General features: G+C 38.5%; 1 protein-coding gene across 2 annotated transcripts in view; it reads right to left on the bottom strand.

The window, feature by feature from the left end:
- Positions 1–765: 765 nt before the first annotated feature.
- Positions 766–22,928, bottom strand: part of CAMSAP2 (calmodulin regulated spectrin associated protein family member 2) — a 79,349-nt gene continuing 57,186 nt past the window's right edge. For both annotated transcript variants that reach the window (XM_075182599.1, XM_075182600.1), the window contains 8 exons: positions 22,299–22,368; positions 18,074–20,216; positions 16,735–16,871; positions 15,632–15,855; positions 12,297–12,369; positions 11,257–11,381; positions 7,908–8,026; positions 766–6,267 (listed from right to left, as the gene is read on the bottom strand). In XM_075182599.1, the coding sequence (XP_075038700.1) occupies positions 5,962–6,267; positions 7,908–8,026; positions 11,257–11,381; positions 12,297–12,369; positions 15,632–15,855; positions 16,735–16,871; positions 18,074–20,216; positions 22,299–22,368 (3,197 nt within the window). In that variant the 3' untranslated portion in view covers positions 766–5,961. The remainder of the gene's footprint in view (positions 6,268–7,907; positions 8,027–11,256; positions 11,382–12,296; positions 12,370–15,631; positions 15,856–16,734; positions 16,872–18,073; positions 20,217–22,298; positions 22,369–22,928) is intronic.

Genomic DNA, 22,928 nt, shown 5'->3' with positions numbered 1-22,928 from the left:
ATTAATGGCTACCATGCTGCCCAGGGGACTCAAGCGTTTCTCAAGAGAGTCACTCATGTTCTCTCAAAGACACAATTATTCCTTTTGCATTATATGTTTATTCATTTTGACAAAGATTCAACATAGTGAATTTGCTCAAACTGTGCAGTTGGGTAATTAATGAACAGATCGTCTTTTCATGCAGTGTTTAACATCAGTGTCAGTATTTGATAATCCTTCTGCTGTGGGTGGCTGATAAGACTGCACTAGTGATGCCATAACATGAGCAGTTAATATGGTCATCTAGCCCTTTTGAGGGATAAGGGCTACAAGAACCCTTCAATACATCAAGATGTGTACAAATGCTTTATATAAGAAACCTCTGGTGCTTCCGAAATACTCCCATGATCTGGTATTTAGAGAACAACATGCAGACTAAAATGGCACATACAAATAATACTGTTTTTAAACCTTGAAAATTCCAACCTCTTCAACATTGTCAAGTGGCAAAATAGGATAACGTTCTAGGCCAGGCCTGTCCAACCTGCGGCCCTCCAGGTGTTGTGAAACTACAAACCCCAGCATGCTTTGCCAGTAGACAACTAGTTGATAGCAGGAAGGGCATGCTGGAACTTGTAGTGTCACAACACCTGGAGGGCCGCAGGTTGGACAGGCCTGTTCTAGGCAATCTGCAGTCAGGAGCAAGTTGCACCAACAATGAAACAGAGTGTGTTCCTCCTTAAAAAAAAAAAAAAAAAAAAAAAAGACTAAAATAAAAGAACAGGATGCAGCGCAGAGATCTTTTATTTTCCATTGCTTGCAGTGATGATGATTCAAGAGATTCTTAGCTAAATGTGGAGGCTTCCTTTCACCTATTATATATATATGTATGTACATATATTCCTATATACATAGTATCTATACAATGGAGTTTTAGATCTCATTTACATGCAAATAATAGAACACAGGTCCATATTAATAAGAGACAAACATCCTTGCAAGCATTCAAACAAAGCTTCAGGTTTGTAAATGTTCTGTATGCATTTGAATATGTTGAAAAGTAGCAATGTAGTTTATGTGATTAAAACATTGTCAACAGAATGTTAAATACAATGTGCACAACATACTCAAGTACATTAATTGGGCCTAAAGAACGTATTCCATTTCCAATAAGACACGTTGCATGTTTCTGTGCTAGAGCATTGTGGTAGACTAAGGGTTAAGTGACTCATTCTAGATGTAGAACATATCCCAAAGTATGACAAAAGATCTTGGATGCGGTCTCAAGGATTTTAGAAGAGAAAGAAAAAAAATACTGTAGGAATTAATCTTAGTAACACTGTATAAGTAAATAGGTCAGGTAATGAAAATGCTAACAGTAGAAATAAAAATTATATTGGGAAAAAAAGTTTTTTTAATACATTGAAAGCTACACCTAAATGCTATATAACACTTTTTGGGTTTGGAAAAGGTATTGTAAGTTTTTCCTTAAAATGTAGTAATTGTTTAGATTGCTACTAAAGCATTAAGTTTAAAACACTAGTTGGTCCAATTTGAAGACATGTTACAACATACATTATATGTAAAAGTTTTCATATATCATGAGAAAACTTGTGATGTACAATATCATTTTTAAATTAGTTCTACATCTTAATACAGCTATTTTTTCAGCCACATCACACACAGGTGGGCTGGCTGTATGCTTTTCAACAGGCTCACAGACAGGAAGTCTGATGTGCATAGGTAAAAAAAACAACCCCCCGTACAGCTTTACTTCAAATACTTTCTGATAGCAGATCTTATCACTTTTTCATTCATCGTTGTGAATGTTACTAGTAGCTTTTTTTTTTTTTTTTTAATAAAAATCAACTTGTATTTTAGCTGTTCTCTAACTTTTAAAGGGGTTGCAAAGTCAAACATAAATAGCAAAATGAATAAATTTCTGATGGTTAAAGCCATAGGTAGTGCTGTGCGTTTTGTGCCTGTGTTTGTAGAGCCGTTCGACAAACCCCACCCCCCCTCCCACAAACATTGTTCTATTGAGTCCCTATCTTTGGCAATAATATTCAGCCTTTCAAGCAGGTTCATCAGAGGCATGCTGAAGACTAATGAGTTCTCTATGCAGCGCTGCGGAATTAGTGCCGCTATATACGAGTAAATAGTAAACAGATGATGATGATGACTAAGACAAAAAGATAAATGAGTGACAAAGAAGCCCGAGCCAACAGCATGTGAGGGATGCGAGACTGATCTCTGCGTTGTGATGGGAGTCCTGCCAAAACTTATGTAGCTGTTCCCTGATGTGGGTTTCTTCCAGGTGCTCCGGTTTCCTCCCACACTCCAAAAACATACTGGTAGGTTAATTGGCTGTTATCAAATTGACCTTAGTCTTTCTCGCTCTTAGGGAATTTAGACTGTAAGCTCCAATGGTGCAGGGACTAATTTAAGTTCTCTGTGCAGCGTTGCGAAATTAGTGGTGCTATATAAATAGCTGCTGCTGATGAAAATAACGAGGAACATAAATTAGTAAAAAAAACACAAAACTATTTACTTATTTATTTACTTGTATGGACTGGTGGGAATTCAATTGAGCACAGGATCCAGAAGGAGCCTTGCGTGATGACACTCTACGTCAATGCTTGGACTGAAAACAATGCTCATTGCTGCTTGTACCTCGTAGATGTGATAGCAAAAATCATCATAGACTTCTTTACCATAATAACTGGTAGTGTGTGCAGCCAGCCACACATTGTACAAGGTTGCTACAGGACCTCTTGCCGAATTGAATTTCCCCCTCAGTGTCAGTAATATGAGGAAAACAACCCTGTTCCAAGTGGTTTATTTAGACAAAAAGAAATTAATGGGCATTCTTGTCTATTTTCCATATCTGCCATCCATAGCCAGAGCTATTCAGGCAATTACCATTATTTTAGGTTTCTCATTCTTGGGGGTAGATTTACTAAACTGCGGGTTTGAAAAAGTGGAGATGTTGCCTATAGCAACCAATCAGATTCTAGCTTTCATTTTGTATAATGTACTAAATAAATGATAGCTAGAATATGATTGGCTGCTATAGGCAACATCTCCACTCCCAATTTTTTTTTAGTGTAAATGCCGATCCATGCTTACCTGTGGTAGACACTCCGATGGGGAAGGGTGCATTTAGTTCCACAGAGGGAGGGGCTTATGCCACCTCCATGGCACTTAATGCATTTAAATCAAGAAGCCTTTAAGGGACATGAAAATTCATAAGTGGCATTAAGAAAAAGCCTGCAGTAAGAGATAATTAGCCTTATTAGATACTATGAATTATGTTAGGGTAGCGTTCTACTACAAAATCAGCCATATAAGCCCAGTTGGACAGTTGAACCAATTAATCAAGCAGGAAGTGGAATAGTAACATTCCGCCTTCTCTCCTATTTTGTCCTGTATTGTGCACTTTCATGCCATGAGGACTGATGGAACTGCCTACAGCACAGCCACAGTCCACGTACAGGAGTAAAAAGGCAAGTTATGGATGCAGCTTTCCCTGCAGCTAAGCTGGAGAATATTACAATTGTTCATAAAACATGTGGTTAAAAGCATTCACCAATGCATTAGTTGCTCCACTACACATTCTGTCAGTACTGCTGTTTATGGACTACTCTGTGACACATATGGGCACCAACAGCAGAAGGAAGTCTCATCTCAATATATCAAGGAAGTTGTTCTACACTTGCATACAGTAGAGATGCTCTAATTATTCAAACCAGCCAAATTGATTGTATTTTGAACTGGTTTAAAGGCCTTACTATAGTGTGATATGATTGTGATTGTTGGTTCGAATTGATATGGGTTCATGGTTTGCAGTTAAAATAAACTATAAAAAGTGTTGCCTGTTTGAGATCAAAAACTGTAAATGTTTCCATTCAAGCTCAAACAGAGATCTGTTTGAGGTAGCATGGACAAAACCCATTAAAATACCATAAAATAGAGCCATTTAAGCTTAAACTAGTTTGAACTGAATTGAACTTGGTCGAAACTATTTGCCATACTCATTTTAGTTATGTCTTTTGGCTATCGAAAATGGTTGACCTTTAGAGCTGATGCGATGAGCTGGCTTGAGAAGCATTTTGAAACAATTTTGACCATCTCTAGTCTACAGTGCTGTACTTATAGGTTTGTTAAGACTAGATCTACAGATACTAAAATCACATCTCTAGTACTGGTTTCTACGAGATGATCCCATACATTGGTACCTTGACTAGCTGCATTTAGAATACTAATCTGGTCCTGTTCATACAATTTTTTTAAAACTTCAGTTGAGTGGACTGCATAATAAATGAACTAGATTACATTCTGTGAGTCTACCCCCAATCTTTTTTTAAATTGTTTAGGTATAAAAAAAAATTAAAATTACAATACAATTCATACCTCTGACATGCTCTTTACTTATATATAACAAAAATAGATTTTAAAGTGAAAAACACTGTTTAAAATGTAATGACCATATTGTTTTGCTTTGCATTTAGCTTAAAAAAAAAAAAAAGAAGTACATTTTGACATGATATGAAACACTTTACAATACTTCTCATAAAAACAACCATACCTAGTCTTAAAAATGTGAATAAAAAACAAAAACACCCGCAAACACGCTTATCTTTCATTCTTGAAAGTGCATGCAACTAATCAGACAAGATAGAGGTGTCCTGTCCTGCAGCATTAGTGTTTTATATTACTGTCTAATACCTCCCTCTATTTTAACACTGCTTCCATCTCTTTACATTGGCACTCAATTTACTATCGTGGTCCACTAGGTCGCATACTGAACACAGCACTCTTGTTGCAGTTCTGTGTCAGATGAAGGGGTGCAGCTTTGCCTACTGTGACGTAATGTGAGGGCGGGGCTTATCTGTCTGGTAATGCTGACCTATATGATGTCACATGAGTAGCGCTAGCTTGTTATTGCAGTGCATGTGACGTCACACACAGTAGGCGGTCTAAATTTGCACACATACAGGCAAATCAAGTAAATATATAAGCTGCTGTGTACTTTCAGAAGCTAAAACCAAGCAAAATCTCATAAGTTATAGGGAGATATTAAGTTGACAGCTGTAAATTCTTAAGACTAGTGTTTGCCCATATAAAGAATGTAGCGCTATACCCAATAACAGGTCTTCATTTTGAAAAGTACTAAATAAAAGAAAAAAATAAAACAATAGTAATAAAATACAAACAGATACAATCACTCTCCATGAGGTGATAAAAATCAATAAAAATAAACAGAGCATAAATGTGTATTGAAACACTGGGCGCTGTATGCTAGCGCTGTGCATTGTGGGAATGTCTGACTGGAGAGAGAATAATATACTCCTTTCCTTGTAACACTTAACCTGCACACAAATATAAAAGGAAGTGATGCGGTCATCCAAATACATGCTTACTGGCTTTGCATTTTTTGAGGTAAGCGGGCCTATTCTCACAACCCTCATCAGTAATGCTCGAAAAAAGTATGTGCTGCTGCCTTTCCTGGCAGAGATACGGTTACAATTTTTCCAAAGTCACACACCTCTCCAAACAGCAAAAAATCCCAAAAACATAAAATTAAAACATAAAATTCAAATTACCCATATGAACTCAACATCATCTTGCACGCAAGCGAACCAGAATAAAAATGATATACAAGGCAAGCGATGCTGAGTTGATCCACTCATCTAAACTGGACAAACGTCAGTGCTTCAGTGTCTGAGTCCATATTGTACGTGCCCCTTGAATTCAGATAACATACAGCTTAACCTCCTAGTTACGCAAGTCAAAAAAGTCTTGTGATAAATAACCACCCTCCCACAACCCTAACCCACCCCTCATCAATACTGTCCTACATTCCAGTTGTGTGTAAAGACAGCAGTAGGAAGGGTCTGTGTTCACCCAACAAGTCTCAATGGCAACAGAAATTGCTAGTTTTCTAAAATGTCAGATGGTTCTATACTTTGCCAGCCACTGCTATGCCTTGGGAGAAAGAAGTTTTTTGGGGGTCATAGGTCTCTTAGCCTGCCATAGGTGGCTGTGAATGGTCACAGCATCAACGCTGGCGGACATAGTTTTGGCTGGGATGAGGCTGAACTGCTTGCGATCAGAGTTGTACTTGTACAGGCCCTCAATCATTTTACGGGTTATGGAGCGAGGCCCAACGCCTATCAGCTTGTTAATCTCCTCCGTCTCTGGATAGTACATGTACACAGATCGGAACTGGCATCCTGAGTCGCGAAAGAGGATCAGGAAGTTGTGGGCGTTAGACTTCTCCATTTCCTGTGAAAGTAGTTCAGAAAGGCAAATTATAATGTAATTGAAATTGCAAGTATGAAAGGTATGAGAAATGGGCATTTGTGGGAGTTTCAGTCATTGTAAACATCAACATAAATCTCAAAAAATGAAATGTATAAAGGATCATCTGTCACATGAAATGTAAACTTATTGGTGGACACAAATATGACAACAAGGTGATGTGTTCTATTGCGATCAGATTGTGTCATTTGTATAGTACAGTTGTAACATATGTTCCTTATTAAGTTGTTTGAAAGCAGTGAACTCTCTCACATTTTTCTCACTATAATGAAAGCACAGCAGTTGTTGCCTAAATATTACATCCTTTGTGCAAGTTAAGCAGTACTTCTTTCCAGCCAAATTCTGGTAAACGATCAATAGACCAATAAGGGGAGACAGCTTCTAGTCATTTTTTGGCAAGAAAAAAGCGTGACTACTATTTAAGATTAAACCATAATCTATTGTTCTCTTTCAGGTAGAGTCTAAACTTACACTGGGGAGGTAATAATAATACAGTGATAAATAAAATAAAAAACAATTAAAAGAATAAAAATTGCAAAACCCCAAGGAGAAAAAACAGCTGCAGATAAAACAGACGTCCCCATATTTTTTAATTTCCAATGGGTAATTAAGATGATTTACAAATGACCAACTTTTCTGCTGGCATCAATTGTGTGCGCGGTACAAGCGTTTGTAACACCACTACAATGCACAAAAAAAAAAAGTCTGAAAATATTTCCAGTCACTTCGTACCCAATCACGATGTTACATCTATTTGGGAGCGTTGTATTATTCTAAATGCTGCCTACTCCATTAACTTGCACTTATCATAGTCAAGCACATTGTGGAACCGAAGGACCTGCAATGACCTCCTGAAAGCCAATAAAGACGCAATTATCAACCACATGTGTTGTAAAACAACGCACTTGTTTGAAATGCTGTTTTACAGATATCTGTACTTGTGATGCGTTCTTAACGCAAGACAAACGCCAGTTTGTAAGGCCTTATCCTATTGGCTCGCTACATTAAAAGGTGAATAACAGACACTTACTGTTTTTACTTTACTGCAGCTCTAAATATAACATTTAATTCTTAACGCTGTAGATAAGCTGATTTAAAATGTTGTATTTGAACCATAAGAAGAAACAAATGGGCATGTTTGAAAATAATCTTATCAATTGGGGACATTTATTTTTACTTGACATTACCTTTAAAGTATTATATGCCTTATATTGTATTAAGTTTGACTGTTCATCGCATATAGTTTTTTGAATTCACAAATTACTCCTATGCTCTAACAGACAATGGCCTTCTATGCAAGAGAAGTAGATAGATTCTAGTATTTAAAAAAACGAAACAAAAACAAAAAAAACACTGCAGGCTAGGGTTGAGGAATGAGAGCAATAATGTGACGGTTAACTAAATTCCATAGACAGAGACATTTCTTATTAACTACATTGATGCCAGTGTCACATAATGTATTTCAACAAAAAAAGAAGCAAAAATGTCTGTTTTTGTAATTTCATCCTGTGTAAAAAAAAAAAAAAAATAAGAACGAAAAAAAAACCAAAACAGACGAAAAATTGCAACAAGCAATGTACACGGTTGAACTAAAAAGTACAGACCTCCAGAATCTTGTTTTTCTGCCCTTCATTCACTTTGCCAGCCAGGCAGCAGTGAGAGATTGCATTCTGAATGATATATTTGTTGGATTTAGCACTGGGCTCCTTGTACAACTTTGGTCCTGTGGGCAAGAAGTAATGATAATCAGCTGAGAACATATAGTGCACTATAAAGTAAATGATAAAATATTTTTTTTATTCAATAAGCAGATCTAATAATACACACTATGCGCTTATAATGAACACTGATGACATCACCAACATGAATAAGAGGGAAATTTGGAAAACTGTTCCTAGTCAAATGCAACAGTATATAGGCCCAACTGAGTACTCACTGTATTCATTCTTAAAAATAAGGGACATTCGGAAGCGCAGGGGATCTGGTTACAACAACCTGTAGCCAATCAGGAGCATTAGAATACCAACAGCAGCACATTGCATTTCAGGACAGTCATCCCCTGCATGTCCATGCGTAGGCAACAACAACGTGGGAGAAGCTTGGCCAATCCAGTGATAAATGCACCCGTATCTAAAACACGGTTTATTCATATACTTATTTTTTAAAAGTAAGCAGTTTAATTAATTCATTTATCTACGTCGCTATGTGTGGGGGACAATAACATCAGAAAACTTTCTTTTTCTAAACCATAATTCACGGGTCTTTAACATAAGTCCACTATGAGTGAGGAACTGGACCCTCTGGTGACGATGAAAACAGAGGTGGTCATTAAACCACCACCAGAGGTAACCTGCACAACTATGCATAACCACCAACACTACTTTTCCCAAATACACAGACAGCTGGCAGCACTTATAAAGTCTTTTCAGGGTCATGTCTCTCTTATTGGTTTCCACAGGATTGTTTATATATGTGCATATCCTATCCCACAATAACTAATTTTAACTGAATTTCATGAATACCAATTTAAGGATTACGGATGTAAGAATCCACAGACCAGAGGCCTTGATTAATGTTGTTTTTAAACTGAAGCAACTGAACAGGAAGGAAAACATGACAGCTTGTAAGAAGCTTCCAGCATTAAGAAGATCAGGCAAGTAAAATACAGTGATATATTCTGCATACTAAAAAGTGTGCAAGTATTAAACTATTTGAAAATTCTGTCCCTTCTCATTCACAGAAATGCTATTTTTCCCCTAAAAATATATTAATGCATATTTGCCATCAGTGTTAATTTTCAGTGGCAAAAAATTGCATAGCTTGAGAGAAAGATGTGAAAGAATTGTGACACTATCTATTTGGTGAAGATTTCCCATCAAAAATATTGGGTGGTACGTAAATGAACCAGCCATTGTGGTCAAGCTTAGTAAGTATTCTATGACTATTTAACAGGACATTTATGTAGGCCCATTAACCAAATGAATCCATCTTTGCCAAATTTGGCCACAAAAGTACAGATTCCGTCGTTTGGGAGTTGGGACAAAACACAGTATCTCAGGGGCCCTATGTGGTCATCAGGTTTATAACTACCTGTTGAAATATGATCATGATAAGACTAGGAAGATCCAATTCTTCCCACACAGTAAGGCAGGGAGAGGACAATGTGGCCTAAAATGACAATGATCTATGGCTACCCCTCTGGTGTCACAGAAAAAGACGACCATGTGTCACTCTTATCATTCAGGCATAGTCTTAGAGTTTCTTTCCCACCCTACATCTTCTGGGGCACCCTGCTGGTATCCGCTCTGCACAGTCTGTAAGTGGGACCTTTTGTACACAGGATGGTAAAGATTGGGACAATGCGGCTATTAAAGAGGTAACAGGACCTGGACCGTTATAACTCATTATCTTTATCCTTTAGTAGAAAAGTAGCTCTCATTCCTTCACTGGAAATGTTCCTTCTTGGATAGGGTTAAACATGGACATGGTACTGCAGGGGCATTGCATACATCACTTAACCACATCATTTTGTAAAACACAACATGCTTAAATAATCAAAAGGGTGCCACCTGGAGATTAAAACTATGTATATATACATGGGACTATAGTGCTTTACTGACTGGGTGAAGAAGAGGTCCCATTTGGGCTTATTCTGTATTAAGTAAGCCTGGCACCCACCTTTCATCACAGTGACAAATTAATTTGCTATGTATTTATGTAGGGCCTGATTAGCCAAATGGCTGACTAGGCTGCAGCCTAGGGTGCAAAGCTTTTTGGGGGCCCAAAATTTTTGCAAAATTGTGACAGGGAGAAGTATAAACTGTAATTAATTTTGAAATTTAACAGAATAGTTCTCCAAAGAAAAATGTAACAAAGTTTTAATCTTAACATATTCCCATGGTAAAGGCCGAAGACATTAGCGCTGATTCATTAAAGAAAGGAAAGCAATAAAAAAAAAAAGAGTAACTTTGCACCTTGGTAAAACCATGTTGCATTAGAGAGGGAGATAAGTTTACAATGTGGAGACAGATTTATATTTGGGGTAGGGCATGTCCTAGATCAACTAAGTATTTGTGTGCTACATGAAAAAACAGCCAGTATTTTACTTATGTGCAAAATAATAAAATAATTTGCACACCTTGCACTGTAACATGGTTTGCCCAGAAGCAAATTTGCTCCTTTTTTTTGGTTTCCTTTCCTTAATGAATCATGCGCAACGGGTCAGCCACAGTTTCAAGCACATGGGAACATAATCACTGAGGAGGGGGGTGAAAGAATATAGATTTTAAGTTAAGGACTAGTTCATTTTTACTTACTGCATATATTCCTGGCGTGGAAAGCAAGGAAGTGCTACGAGCGTATTAACCTAGGGCGTACTAAACCCTTAATCATAGGATGTATGTATGTATGTATGTATGTATGTATGTATGTATGGCCAGTTTTAGAAAACAGTACAGCACCTACTGTCTTTGCTTTTAAGCATTATTTTTTTTCTCTTACCTTTACTCTTAGATAATTGATACAAGTACAATAAGGACTTTTGTGGGGTGTGCTACACAGATTATAGGTCACAGGAGATATATTTAAAACATTTTATGGACTGCTTTACACTCCCTCTTTTCCTGAATCTGTATAACCATGCTCCCTTTCTTAGTTTGAGAGAGTTGAAGAAGGATAACAGTTTATCTTTTGTTTAAGTAGTACCCCAAATTACAAGGTAAAAAAAACCCAAATAAAACCTTATTGGGGTAACTCCAACTGGGGAAACGGCAATGGCCCGAGCATTCCAGAAAATAAACCAAATGTGGAATTACTGGCGCTATATAAATAGCTGATGATGATACCTGGACATATATTTTCACTTTATTTGTTCTTTATCCATTTAGTAACCATGTTCCTAAAGAGTGAAACAAGCAGCAGGATGTTCAGAATCACTGCCCACAGAAGACTCACCTGTATACTCTGTTGCGGACGTCACTGAAGAAGTCGTGGAGGCATTTTCCCAGTCTTTCTCTCCATTACGACTGCCGCATTGGCCAGGTGACAGAAAACCTTCCACAGACTCTGACCTAAAAGGGCTGAATAATGTGACAGCACAGATAAAACAAATGGTAATGGGGACAAGGGCATCCTATTGTTGGTTATTTTACATATCATCTGATCTTCATCTTTTCCGTATTCAGTCTCAGTTGTTCCTTTATCCAACCGAAAATACATTTTATAATGGATTGCTAAAGGTCCGAATCCTGTCTCATATATTTCCTTTCCCAGTATACCCCACAAACTTCTTCCACTGTAATGAACAGAGTTAGCGGGTGAGTCCATGCTGGTTATTTATGGCATATTCCATTACAGAAACTGTATAAAAGGCTAATAATCCAACTTTTTGGAATCTACATGTTGGTGCATGAACTACTGTAATGTACCACCAAATTACAGCTACTAGTCGGAGACAGCGTTCTCCCCATGGAAAAATTAAATTACACAGCTATACCCAGGCCCGGCGCTCCCATTAGGCAAGGTTAGGCACTTGCCTAGGGCACCGGGCTCTGGAGGGCACCTGGAGGGCGCCACAAGAATGTAAATTACTTTAAAACTGTGCGGCGACCGCTGACCATACCTGTCACGGCCGTCTCACAGCATTCAGATGCACGGGGGAGGGGGGAGAAGCTATTGCTCACCACCGCCGCCTCTCTGCAACGTCTCCTCCCCTCCACTCACTAGTGTCAGTGAGTGGAGGGGAGGAGACGGAGCAGAGAGGCGGCGGTGGTGTGACAAGGTAAGGAAAGACGGGGTGAGGGGGGAGGAGGGTGCCGATTTTTGCGGTGCGGGCGCCGATTTTTTCAAAATGCCTAGGACGCCATGGACCCTAGCACCGGCCCTGGCTATACCCCAGAAGACTCTACACTTCCAGGTCATCGGATGCAGCATTACATTTCTAAATCTAAATATTGAATCATTGCAACAGTTACATTTCTGTTAAAGATTGTTACCTTGGTGTTCTTTTCCCAGAATTTACACTTTCGTTGTCACCTGCATGCAGAGAAGCCAGGGAAAAGCTAGAGGCTAAAGGATCAAAGACATAATACATAAAAAGAATATATTATATATTATATTATAAATTATGATTTCCTGGTTCTTGGAGGAATTCTGTTTAATATTATTCTTGATTTATTTCTTTTCACATGCAGAAAATAAAATTAAGTTTTAAGGGATAAAAGTAACAAAAACTGGTAAAAAAAACCAAACCAAAAAACAAGACAGTCAAAAAAGGGATGTTTCAGTGACTCAATTTTTATGAGTTTTGTTTGGAATATTTTTTTTTTAACTTGTATATATACTGCTCAATGTAATGGAGAGGAGCAATTTTAAATTATATTCTTGATGATCAAAATTCAATTCTACGGATTAAAAGGTCCTCCCTCAGCAATGGGGGGACCTACTGCAGTCTTTCTGGCATAATCAAGTATCCCTGATACTTCAGTTACTTGATGAGCTTCTTTGTTATAGAAGAAAAGTATTTATTCCCAATAACTGCTGACTTGTGTTTCCAGGCCTTTTTCATTTCAAAACGAAAAACAGAATCCCTAATTAAGATTTTCATAGACCGTAGAAGTAACGCAAGTTTGAACTTGACCTCCTAACGTCAAAAAAAATATTTTCTTAAATTATTCATTGTACTTGAAAAAATGAGTCTGTTAGATATGTAAAGCAAAATATTCAGTGGTTTTCCCTTTTTGGATCTACTGTTAAGGTGACCATCATGTTAGTATACTGAAAAGAAAAAAAAAAAAGAAAAAAAAAAAGTGTTTAGGACCTGCGCACACCAGCATTCATTCCATTTCACCTCCATTTCATCTACTTTTAATGTCTGTTTATTGATTTTACAAATGTTTAAGTTGACAGCTAGAAATTGATTGGATTACTTTTTCCCAAAAACCTTGAAACCTTTCAGCAAAGACAATGGAAGTGAGGGGCACCCAGGGTAATTTGTTACATTTACTGGTTGCTCTTTGTTTAATATGTTCCCATTATACTAGCACTATACAGTATATGCTCTATTAACCATCATGAAGTATGTATCTTGGAGGAATGCAGCTGACAATACTCTCATTATGCTATCTTTTGGCCAAGATCAAATGTAGTACAGTCCTAGGACTCGGGTAGGTTGGGCCCTCCCATAATGGAGAGGCTTCCTTGGTCCTCTGGACATGAGGCCTGTAGCTTAAATGCCCAGGACATAATGTTCCTCAGAGTAGCAATCTGGGAGTGCCTGAAATCACTTAGAGAGTGGTGACCCTCACTTGAAAGTATGGCACTAGGCACGAATCCCAATTTTTAGATACACTTGCTTTCTTTTCACTGGCCTGGGCTGGGCCATCATGCACCGTCACTATTTATTTATTTTTTCACCGTGTCTGTCACTGGCACTTATTTTTCTGTATTTTTTCTAATCACAGATTTGTGGCACGCGGGGGACTCATAAGGGTTTGGGATCCTTATGGGTCCCATACCCAACAATCTACAAGAGGTGGTGTGGTCCTTCTTGGGGCAGGCAGCTAGAAGATTTGGTGCACTGGGTTCTGCCAAAGCTTCGCCAGGGACCCAGTCAGCTTGCAGAGAAGGAAGTCTACAAACCCTTTCCCTCTCTAGGGGACCTTACGGTTTCATGGGGTAGGGGATAGAAGGGCCCTTCCTTTTTAGAGGGGAGCCTGAAAACCGTACCCCTGTGCACTTTTTTGCAATTATACACTTTTTTTGCACACTTTGCTTAAGAAAGCGCCATCCCAGGCTTTCAATAGAAAAAAGAAAGAATTGTGTATATAAAAAGGAGTAACAGTACAAGTAACTTCAGGAAACTTTGATTAATCCCATTAAAATCTGTAGGAAATGTAATATATAGGTTGACAACAAAACAGGGCAGGAAAATATCAGACAAGAAATCTGCCAGCCCACGATCTGGATGACCCTCCTCACGTGTGCATGATGTAAGTGATAAGTAACAAATAACCAGTAGGTAATCAGATAACAAATCTGCGGTCACATCCAGGTAAAATTTTGGCAGGTTTGACAAACAGCATAAGTGGAGGTTTGACTTTCAAATATTATTAGCATATGGTTTCTGACAGATAAGATAGTATCCTCTATGAGGTCCTTGGTGTCTCGCTGCTATAGGCACAACATATGCTCTGGTTTTCACCATCTGGAAATTTGATTTAGTTGGTTAAGATGTTATATATGGGCCACGTCTGTAGCCATTCCACTCAGTCACTCTGGGTCCACTTCCTCGCTGGCTAAATCAATCCTGCTGTCAGCAGACTGTTTGACTGCTTCAGCTGGGATTGGTGTCACTTTGGAAGCGGCATCTTTGTGGGCCTGTTTCATTGCTCTTCGCAAATGCTGTAGATCAGCTCTTCCTCTTATATTTTCTTTCATCCAAATGCAGGAGTGCCTAAACTATATGTTTGTCCATGTTAGTCAGCTCAAAGCCCAACCCCCACTCATTCCATCTTTACAGGTGGACAGATTAGAGACAGAAGCTCACACAGAAATAATGGATATCTATGGAGTGATGCCGTAGCAATCAATGCACATGGGGGCGCCTTAGGTAGTAGAGCATGTTCTACTTTCTGCCATCCACGGTCTTCAATCATTTTGAAAATGCAGTCATGTTCATCTCTCCATAGGAGATTAATGATATTGATGTGAGCTGGTATTTCTAATCTGTTTACCGGTCAATAACAAACAGAGATGAAATGGAACTTCTAATGCCTGTGTGCACGCAACCTAATAAACAAGATATTAAGAGATCCTGTGGAATTTAACATCACAAACTAATATGATTGAGATTAAATATATCTCTCTCTCTCTATCTATATTTATCTATCTCTATATCTCTCTATCTCTCGATCCATCTATCTCAATGTGTACACTGTAAATTATAAGGATATTTTAAGTCATCAAGGAGTTTCATGATCCTGTAGCTCTCCAGGTGTTGTGAAACTTCAAGTCCCAGTATATCCTGCCAATTATTGACAGACTATCAGCTGACAAAGCATGTTGGGAGTTGTAGTTTCACTACACCAGGAGAGTCACAGATTGTCCAGGCCTGATATAAAGGGACTTTTATACAGGTCAAGAATGTGAGTTTCACGAACGGGACTGCATTATTCCTTATAATACACAAGTCTGACTAACAATGAACCGATGGAATCAGAAGTCACCAATTACAGATATTATTTAAGGAGTTTATACATATGTAAGTATGACTTGTGTGTTACACAGATATAAAAACGGTCTCTGAGTTCCAATCTCTTCATATAGTTACCTGGAGGACCCCCTGTTGGAGTTCTAGGCGATTCCGCCTGCTGGTCTCTGTGCATGGATTTAGGTCTGGGCCTTCTAGACTTGCTGAGGTTCAGCCGCGGTTTTATAACAGAATCCATTTCTTCCATTAACTTGAGCTGCTTCCTGCGCATATACTCCTGTTTGATAAACTCACGTCTGGCCTTCTCATCCTCTTTCTTATTACGTTCCTCTTCTGACTTTCGTCTGTGTAGAATAAGCTGTCAGTTACCGATGGGCTAAAGGTTGACTAGCAAAATAGTATAATATATATGGATATAGATATCCATGAAGTTTAAAAAAAATAAAGAAATATTAAATAAATAAAAATATATAAATAAGAAAAAAATAAAAAATAAAGATGTAGAAATATCTTTAAACCTAAAACACACACACTCATGTGGCATTAACATTTAAAATAATAAACTGGATGATGTTCAAGCCACAAGTAGGGACACTTTTTACAAGTTAACAACTCTGTCTACTCAAATTAGAGCAAAGGATCAGGCCACACACACACACACACACACACACAATCATTTTTGCCCAGTTTACCTTCTTTACAGACAAAACTGTAATCACTCCCCTATAGCCTCCTAACCTACACGGATCGTCAGGACTTTGGGCTTCCTATGGACTTTGTTTCAAGTCAGCTTTGTCGCTGTATTCCGGCTCAGGTGGCGAGTTCTGACAGACAACTTCTGGTTTCACACAGCCAATTTTCCACCAATGGGGAGCGTCTCTATAGCAGTGCTTCTAGTAAAAACCTTGCACAGGACAGTAAGCACCCCGTATTAACACAACTCTGTGATCAGTTGTATTATACAGATTGCCAGACTTTTACCCGTTTTCTATGATATCTTACATGTGTGGCTTTGTGCCAGTGAATTTGATTGCACCACTCAAACAAATGGAAATCACATGTAAACATAATTAAAGGTAATTTTACTAAACTGGCACAGTCACACTCTGAATGACAATTAAATTTGCAGTGTCAAAAGAGACTGCATACTCCCCCCACCAGAGACAAGCATCCATAACATTCACGAGGAGGAAGAAAGAAGAAAAAGAGTCCTCTGATCTCACCGTGCTTCTTCTTTCTTGGATTCCAGCTCCATCTCTAGCTCAAGCTTCTTCTGTTGATTTTCACGCTCTCTCCGCAGTCTCTTCTCTAGCAGAGCGGCACGTTTTGCAGCCATATCATTCTCCTCTTTGTGATCATCCTGTGGCAATGTAACAAGTGTTATCTGAACCTGTCCAGCGGGTATCTCAAAAGAGAAATTGTCTCCAATTGCAGTTACACACGTGACCTTTATAAGATGCATAGTAATACACAAAGTAAGTAAGCCACTCAAAGAACATACAAATGGCTTTATGTAAAACACCTACTAGTGAAATTCATTAACGTATATGTAGATGTTTCAGGAACACGTCAGAATGTAACATATTTGAAACAGTGGAGAAAGTATTTTTCTATACATACAATAAATATATGTTAAACTGGTCACAGTTACAACACTTTGCACTGATTGAAAAATGTTTAGAGATTCAGAACAAGTGAACGCTTCATAAATAACATCAGACTTTTGTTGCATGATTACAATACGCACACTTCCAAACACTTTAACTGGAGCACTTCAGTTTAAAAGGTTCCACCATTCCTGCATCATGAATCAATCCATGTACATTTGGTCATATTTAATCTATTCTTACACACACACACGTTTTCTTTCAATTTGATTAAAAAAAAATTGGGATCTTAAGATGGAAATTTGACATGAATGGACATCTTTACAAGTTCTTTTGCAGTGGAAAAAGAATCATGCCCTGATTAAAACGTGTGATTTTATTTATGCTTCAGATTTCAGCAGATAAGATATATTATTCTGCAATGAGAATGTTACTTACCTCTAAATATCTGAATGTATGAATACTGTATGTCATTGCTGCAAAATCGCATCTCTAGACATTAACAAAAAGCAATACATAGTAGAGCAATTTCAAAGTAGAAACAAGCAATACCTGTTGAATAAAGCATCTACAAAATATTGCTTTCTAAACAAGAAATATGTCAATGTAATGTTCCTTTAGTTGAACAATAATAAAGGTTACTTTGTTTCAGAGCTCAGTGACAAGTTTTTAGGGCTCATACAGATGGACACTAAAATCAGGTGTTCATCACGACTTCTTGTTGAGTTACTACTTTTTCACCACATGGCTTCTTCAGGTTGGCTTATTTTATTGCTGAATAAATTATGATAAAATAAAATCTATGGGTTATAAAAGGACCTGAAAATGATCAAATTGTAGAACTTTATATGGATTACATGATTGTTACACACACACACACACACACACACACACACACACACACACACACACACACACACACTTAACAGTAATCCAAATGATCAAGCTTCCCAACCTTGAAAAAGAAGCCACAGCAAACTTTCTGGTCCTCACTGGTCTGATCTTTCTCAGTTTCCATTTCATTTCCCTCAGAAGCTTCATTTGGGGGCTGTAATTTTGACAGTGGGACTTCAATAAGACTCCCATTTTTAGAGGCTAAAAAGCTCCTCTGACTGAATGTCTCATCATTGGGTGTGACACACACTGTTTCTACTATTGGCTGAGACAGCACTTCGGACACCTTTGATTCAATTGGTTTTTTCTCCACTTTCTCTGAAATCTGATCATACTCCAACCGCTTCTCAATCTCTCCATTTCCTGTAGTGTAAGATTCACCTGTCAGAGACGCTTCCTTTGCTTGCTGATCTTGAGATACATGTTTTCTATCATCTCCAAAGTAAACAAAAGATCTTGTCTGGGTTTGACTTGGGGAGAACCTTCGAAGACGAGGAAGGCTATCTACAGATTGTGGAGGAGTCAAAGTGCGATTTAAAGGGGTTATTTTAAGCTCGTTAGGGCGAGGTATCTTCTGGGCTTTTACAGGGAAGCATACAGTCTTTTTAACTGAAGATTGGGGGGATCTGTGAACTTGGCGAGGAGATTCCAGGGTAAAGCAAGGAGTTGGTGACCAAGTTACAGATGGCTTTGTTGCTGGTTTTGCCTCGCGCTGTGGTTGCTTCTGAGGAGAGGGCTGGGGTGGGGAGATAACCCAGGCTTGTTTTTCCCTCATCTGCATTAACATGTCCTGCTGTAAAGCCAGCCTCTGCATTTCCTGCTGAAGAAAATTTAGAGAGGAATTTAGCTTTTCAATGGACTTTGTATACTCCCCAACATCTACTTCAGTCATGTTTTCTTCACTTGGACCTGTTAATTTCCAAGATTTCTCAGCCTCTACAGGTGTTGTAGGAGATTTAAACCACTGCACCTTTTTACTTGGATTGGTCCCATCTGAAGCTTGCACCTCCTTTTCTCTGAATACCTCTTGAGGGACCTTCTCTGTTTCCAAAGATGTTGTTTCTTCTTGCAGGGGTGAGATGCCATCTCCCTTCTTTTTTACCACAGTAAGAAATGCAGTTCTTCCCATTTTTTGTCTCTGACGTGTAAATGCCGCCTCTACTTTCTTTTTCTGCGCCTCAATTGCTCTTCTCTTTTCTTCTAATTTCATTCTGAGCTGCACCACCTCAGATGCCAGAAGCTGTGTGGGGTCTCTGCCTTGCGGAAGATAGCTTTCCTCTTGGACCTGGCCCAATGCAACCACCTGAGGAATATTTAGTTCTGAACCTTCAGGAGTGGTTTTCTGGGAGCTGCTTCCACTGCTCCTGCTATCTCCATAATTAAGTTTTCTGAACTTCTGCTCTGCAAAACTGGTCATTTTAATACCAGAACTGGAAGATGCTGTACTACCTGCTTGTGATTTTCCACTCACTGAACTAGGACAGGGACTAATGGGTTCTCTAGTGTTATTTATTTGAATTCCATAGTCCTGATGAAGCTTCAGAGGGTCATCTAAATCAGAATCTAAACTAACAGTGTAGTCTTTCAAAGAAGAATCTTCGTCCATGGTCTCTGGGATGTCTTCTGATTGAATATGAATTCCAGTGTCAACCTCTGTGTTATCAGTGACAGGACTCTGTTCCCCTTTATTTTCAATGAAGTATAAATTAGGCTCTGTAAGAGCTAGAGGAGACAACGGCAAATTCAAATTCACATCATTATTATGAAGAAAAAAACCATTGTTCACTTGGTCACCAATTACAGGAGTCTTATCTGGGCTGTGAATGATTTGAAGAGCTTCTTCAATACTTGGAGCTTCTGTCTGAGTATCCAGTTCATCAACACTAATGTTATTTTCAAGTGGGCCATTGGGTCGTGTGTTTTGGTCACCTTCATCTGAGTCCCACTGGTTGCTGGTAGGTGTCATATCATCATCATGGTTTTGCGCCACCTGACTCCATTCTTCGTTAATACTATTGGACTGTCCTTGGCCATTGATCGGTTGGAATGAAAGATTTTTCCGGATGTGTTTGGGAACACGAGTCAGGTTAATAGAAAAGCCGTCATTACTAACTGATCTTCGTATTGGTCTGCTTGGGGTTGTCACTCTAATTCCATCCTCTTTATCAAAGGAGATGTCAAATGATACACCGTGCATTGAAGATCTAAAATGGAATAAAAAAAAATAAAAAAAAAAAGGTCTGATTGACTGACATAAATGAACAAGACTTTTAGCTTAAGCGTTAATGAAGTTGTTAGATAAATATAGGCTTCTTGACAATCTTAATCACATTTTAAATCACTGGCAAACTTAAAATGGCATTTCACTGATATATATATATATATATATTGTGGCAAGAGCCCGCTACTGCAGAAGCACACGCGTACAACTTCTTCCTTTTTATGGTTCTTTATTGTCAGGATGGTAATAATGTTTTGACACCGTATACTTACACAGCAATTATAGAGACCCTCAACGCTTACTATACATAGTCCAGCTCTCTGTCCAGATCAGCCAGCTAGCCCAGCGTTGATCTCCCTGAACAATGAAACAAGCAGGGTTTTATACCTGACACTCCTCCCACAGGCCTAGCTTGATGGACAGGTGACACACCCACCTTCTCTTTAAAAGGAAACGCCCATCCCTGGCTCTGTTAAGACTATCAGACCCACCCTGTCTGTTTGCTGAGAGGAAGCAGCTTTTAAATCATGTAAGTAAACCAATTTTTAAACTACACATATGTTTTTACCTGGATTAATCTCCACGTAGGTACATAACTGTGCCAATGTTTTACTCTACTTCCCTGCTTTCTCTGCATATTGCCAGCTAAATGCCTCCTTTTGTTACAATATACAATATATATATATATATATATATTATAAAATCCACCATTGACACTATGCACATTAAATAGCAACTCTGTTGCTTTGTGGTGGAAAATAAGGCACTGGTTTTCACAGCATGTCGAACACAATGGGGCATATTCAATTCCGATCCGATGTAACGCGCGTTACCGCGGAAAATGCGCACTACTGCCAGTAATACGGTACCGCAATAACGCAGATTTATGGGCTGCGAACGAAAATCCACGTTATTGCGGTACCGCGGATTAGGTTCGCGGCCTTTCCGGCGCGATCCCGCGAATCGGGATCGGAATTGAATATGCCCCAATGAGTCTACATGCGGTTTCAGCACTAGAGAAAAACAATCTCTGCCCAATACAACTTTCATATACTAATCACTTCATAGACATGATGGGAAGTGCTCTCTCTCTCTCCTGAGTCGGATACCATCCTCACATATCCAGAGATCCAGGATTGCAGATATGGAGGTGAAAGGCCAAACACATGGTACACAGCTCAGGCATTAGCATATGGCGCATGTCATTTACAGGACATTATATATTTAGGCACAACAATTCCTAACAGTATATATTTGATTAAAAATATTAAATATCCTCCTGATACATCCTCTTTACAATGTTGGGGTTTAGTTAGCTGTCCTGTAAAACTTCTTACAACAAAAAGTACAGGCACACTTGTCATAATAATAGTCTTTACAGTTTGTAAACAATGTGTCTCTGCTTTTAGCTAATAACTATCAAATCATCCTTGAAAAAGATGATGTAAGGAAAGAGAAACATAATACAATTCTCGATTGCAACGGTGAGGAGAGAGAGTGTGTTTTGTGGTCTACAATAACTGAGTTAATGGATGCCTACAAGTTGTCCTGTGGCTAATCTGACATATCTAGCACTGTTCAGGGACATTTTATCCAAAGCCCAAGAAGAGAATATATGAACAGAGAGTAATATCACCATTAGGTATAAGGTTACTCCACACACAAGCTTATGCAACAAAATACATATGTATATATTATACGTGTGTTTATTTTACATAATGTATGGCTGTAAATATTTTACCCTTACTCATAGAACGGTTTATATATCATCCTATTGTGGTTTGCACGCATAATTCTAGAATCACACCATATTAATTGTGGTTGCCATTCATTCCTTATATTGTACAACTGCTCCGATAAATAGTGTAATGTTATGGTTAGGAGATTGCTTTGTGGTGTTCTCAGTGGACGCACTTTAAAATATATACGAGCAATAATTGACATAGGAGAGATGTTTAATATACACATGTATCTCCGATAAGTGACCTACAATAAACTGACCAGTAATGAATATATGAAACCTGTTTAACACATATTTCCAATTTGGCTTGCTTCAATTTCTTACCTTTTCTCTTTCGGCCAAGTCCCAACTTGTCCATCTACATATGACATAGAAGATGATCTTCGAATAACAGCTGAAAAGTCAATGTCAGAATCATGGTTACATCTGCTTTCAGGTGCCCTTAAATAAACATTTCCAACATGACAAATATTTTTTTGCTTAATCTCCCTTTAAGGCCATTCCACATCAAAACAACACAGGGTTTCAAACTGACCGTTTCAGATTGTAAAGAAATTTGATATAATAAATGCTGCCATGGGTGTAAAGAAACCCTTCCCCCCCCCCCCCCCCCAATCTTAGGCATATATGTACCGTACATAGGTTTTGAAGTTATATGCATTTAAAGCTGCAATTTTCTAACAAAAAAATTTGCTTTTAAACATTTTTGGAAATTGCATTTGTAGCTCACCTAATTGATCTAGAGAGTTGGGCAAGGTTTCATTTGAAACCTTTTTATGGGCTTTCATGATATATAACACAGCAGCATGTTTCAATAAAAATGAAAACTGCCCTGGGGTCCAGGATACCAATACCCAGCAGGTAAAAGTAAGGGAATATAGGGGGAATAAAAGTCCCAGAGTGGGGATGTCAAGGTATGTTTGGATATGGCGCTAGTTGGGGATTATGGTTCCC

This window comes from Mixophyes fleayi, chromosome 8, assembly GCF_038048845.1.
Source record: "Mixophyes fleayi isolate aMixFle1 chromosome 8, aMixFle1.hap1, whole genome shotgun sequence".
In the NCBI taxonomy this organism is placed as follows: Eukaryota; Metazoa; Chordata; class Amphibia; order Anura; family Limnodynastidae; genus Mixophyes; species Mixophyes fleayi.
The sequence above is the reverse complement of the archived record's forward strand: the minus strand, read 5'-3'. Positions and strand labels throughout refer to the sequence as shown.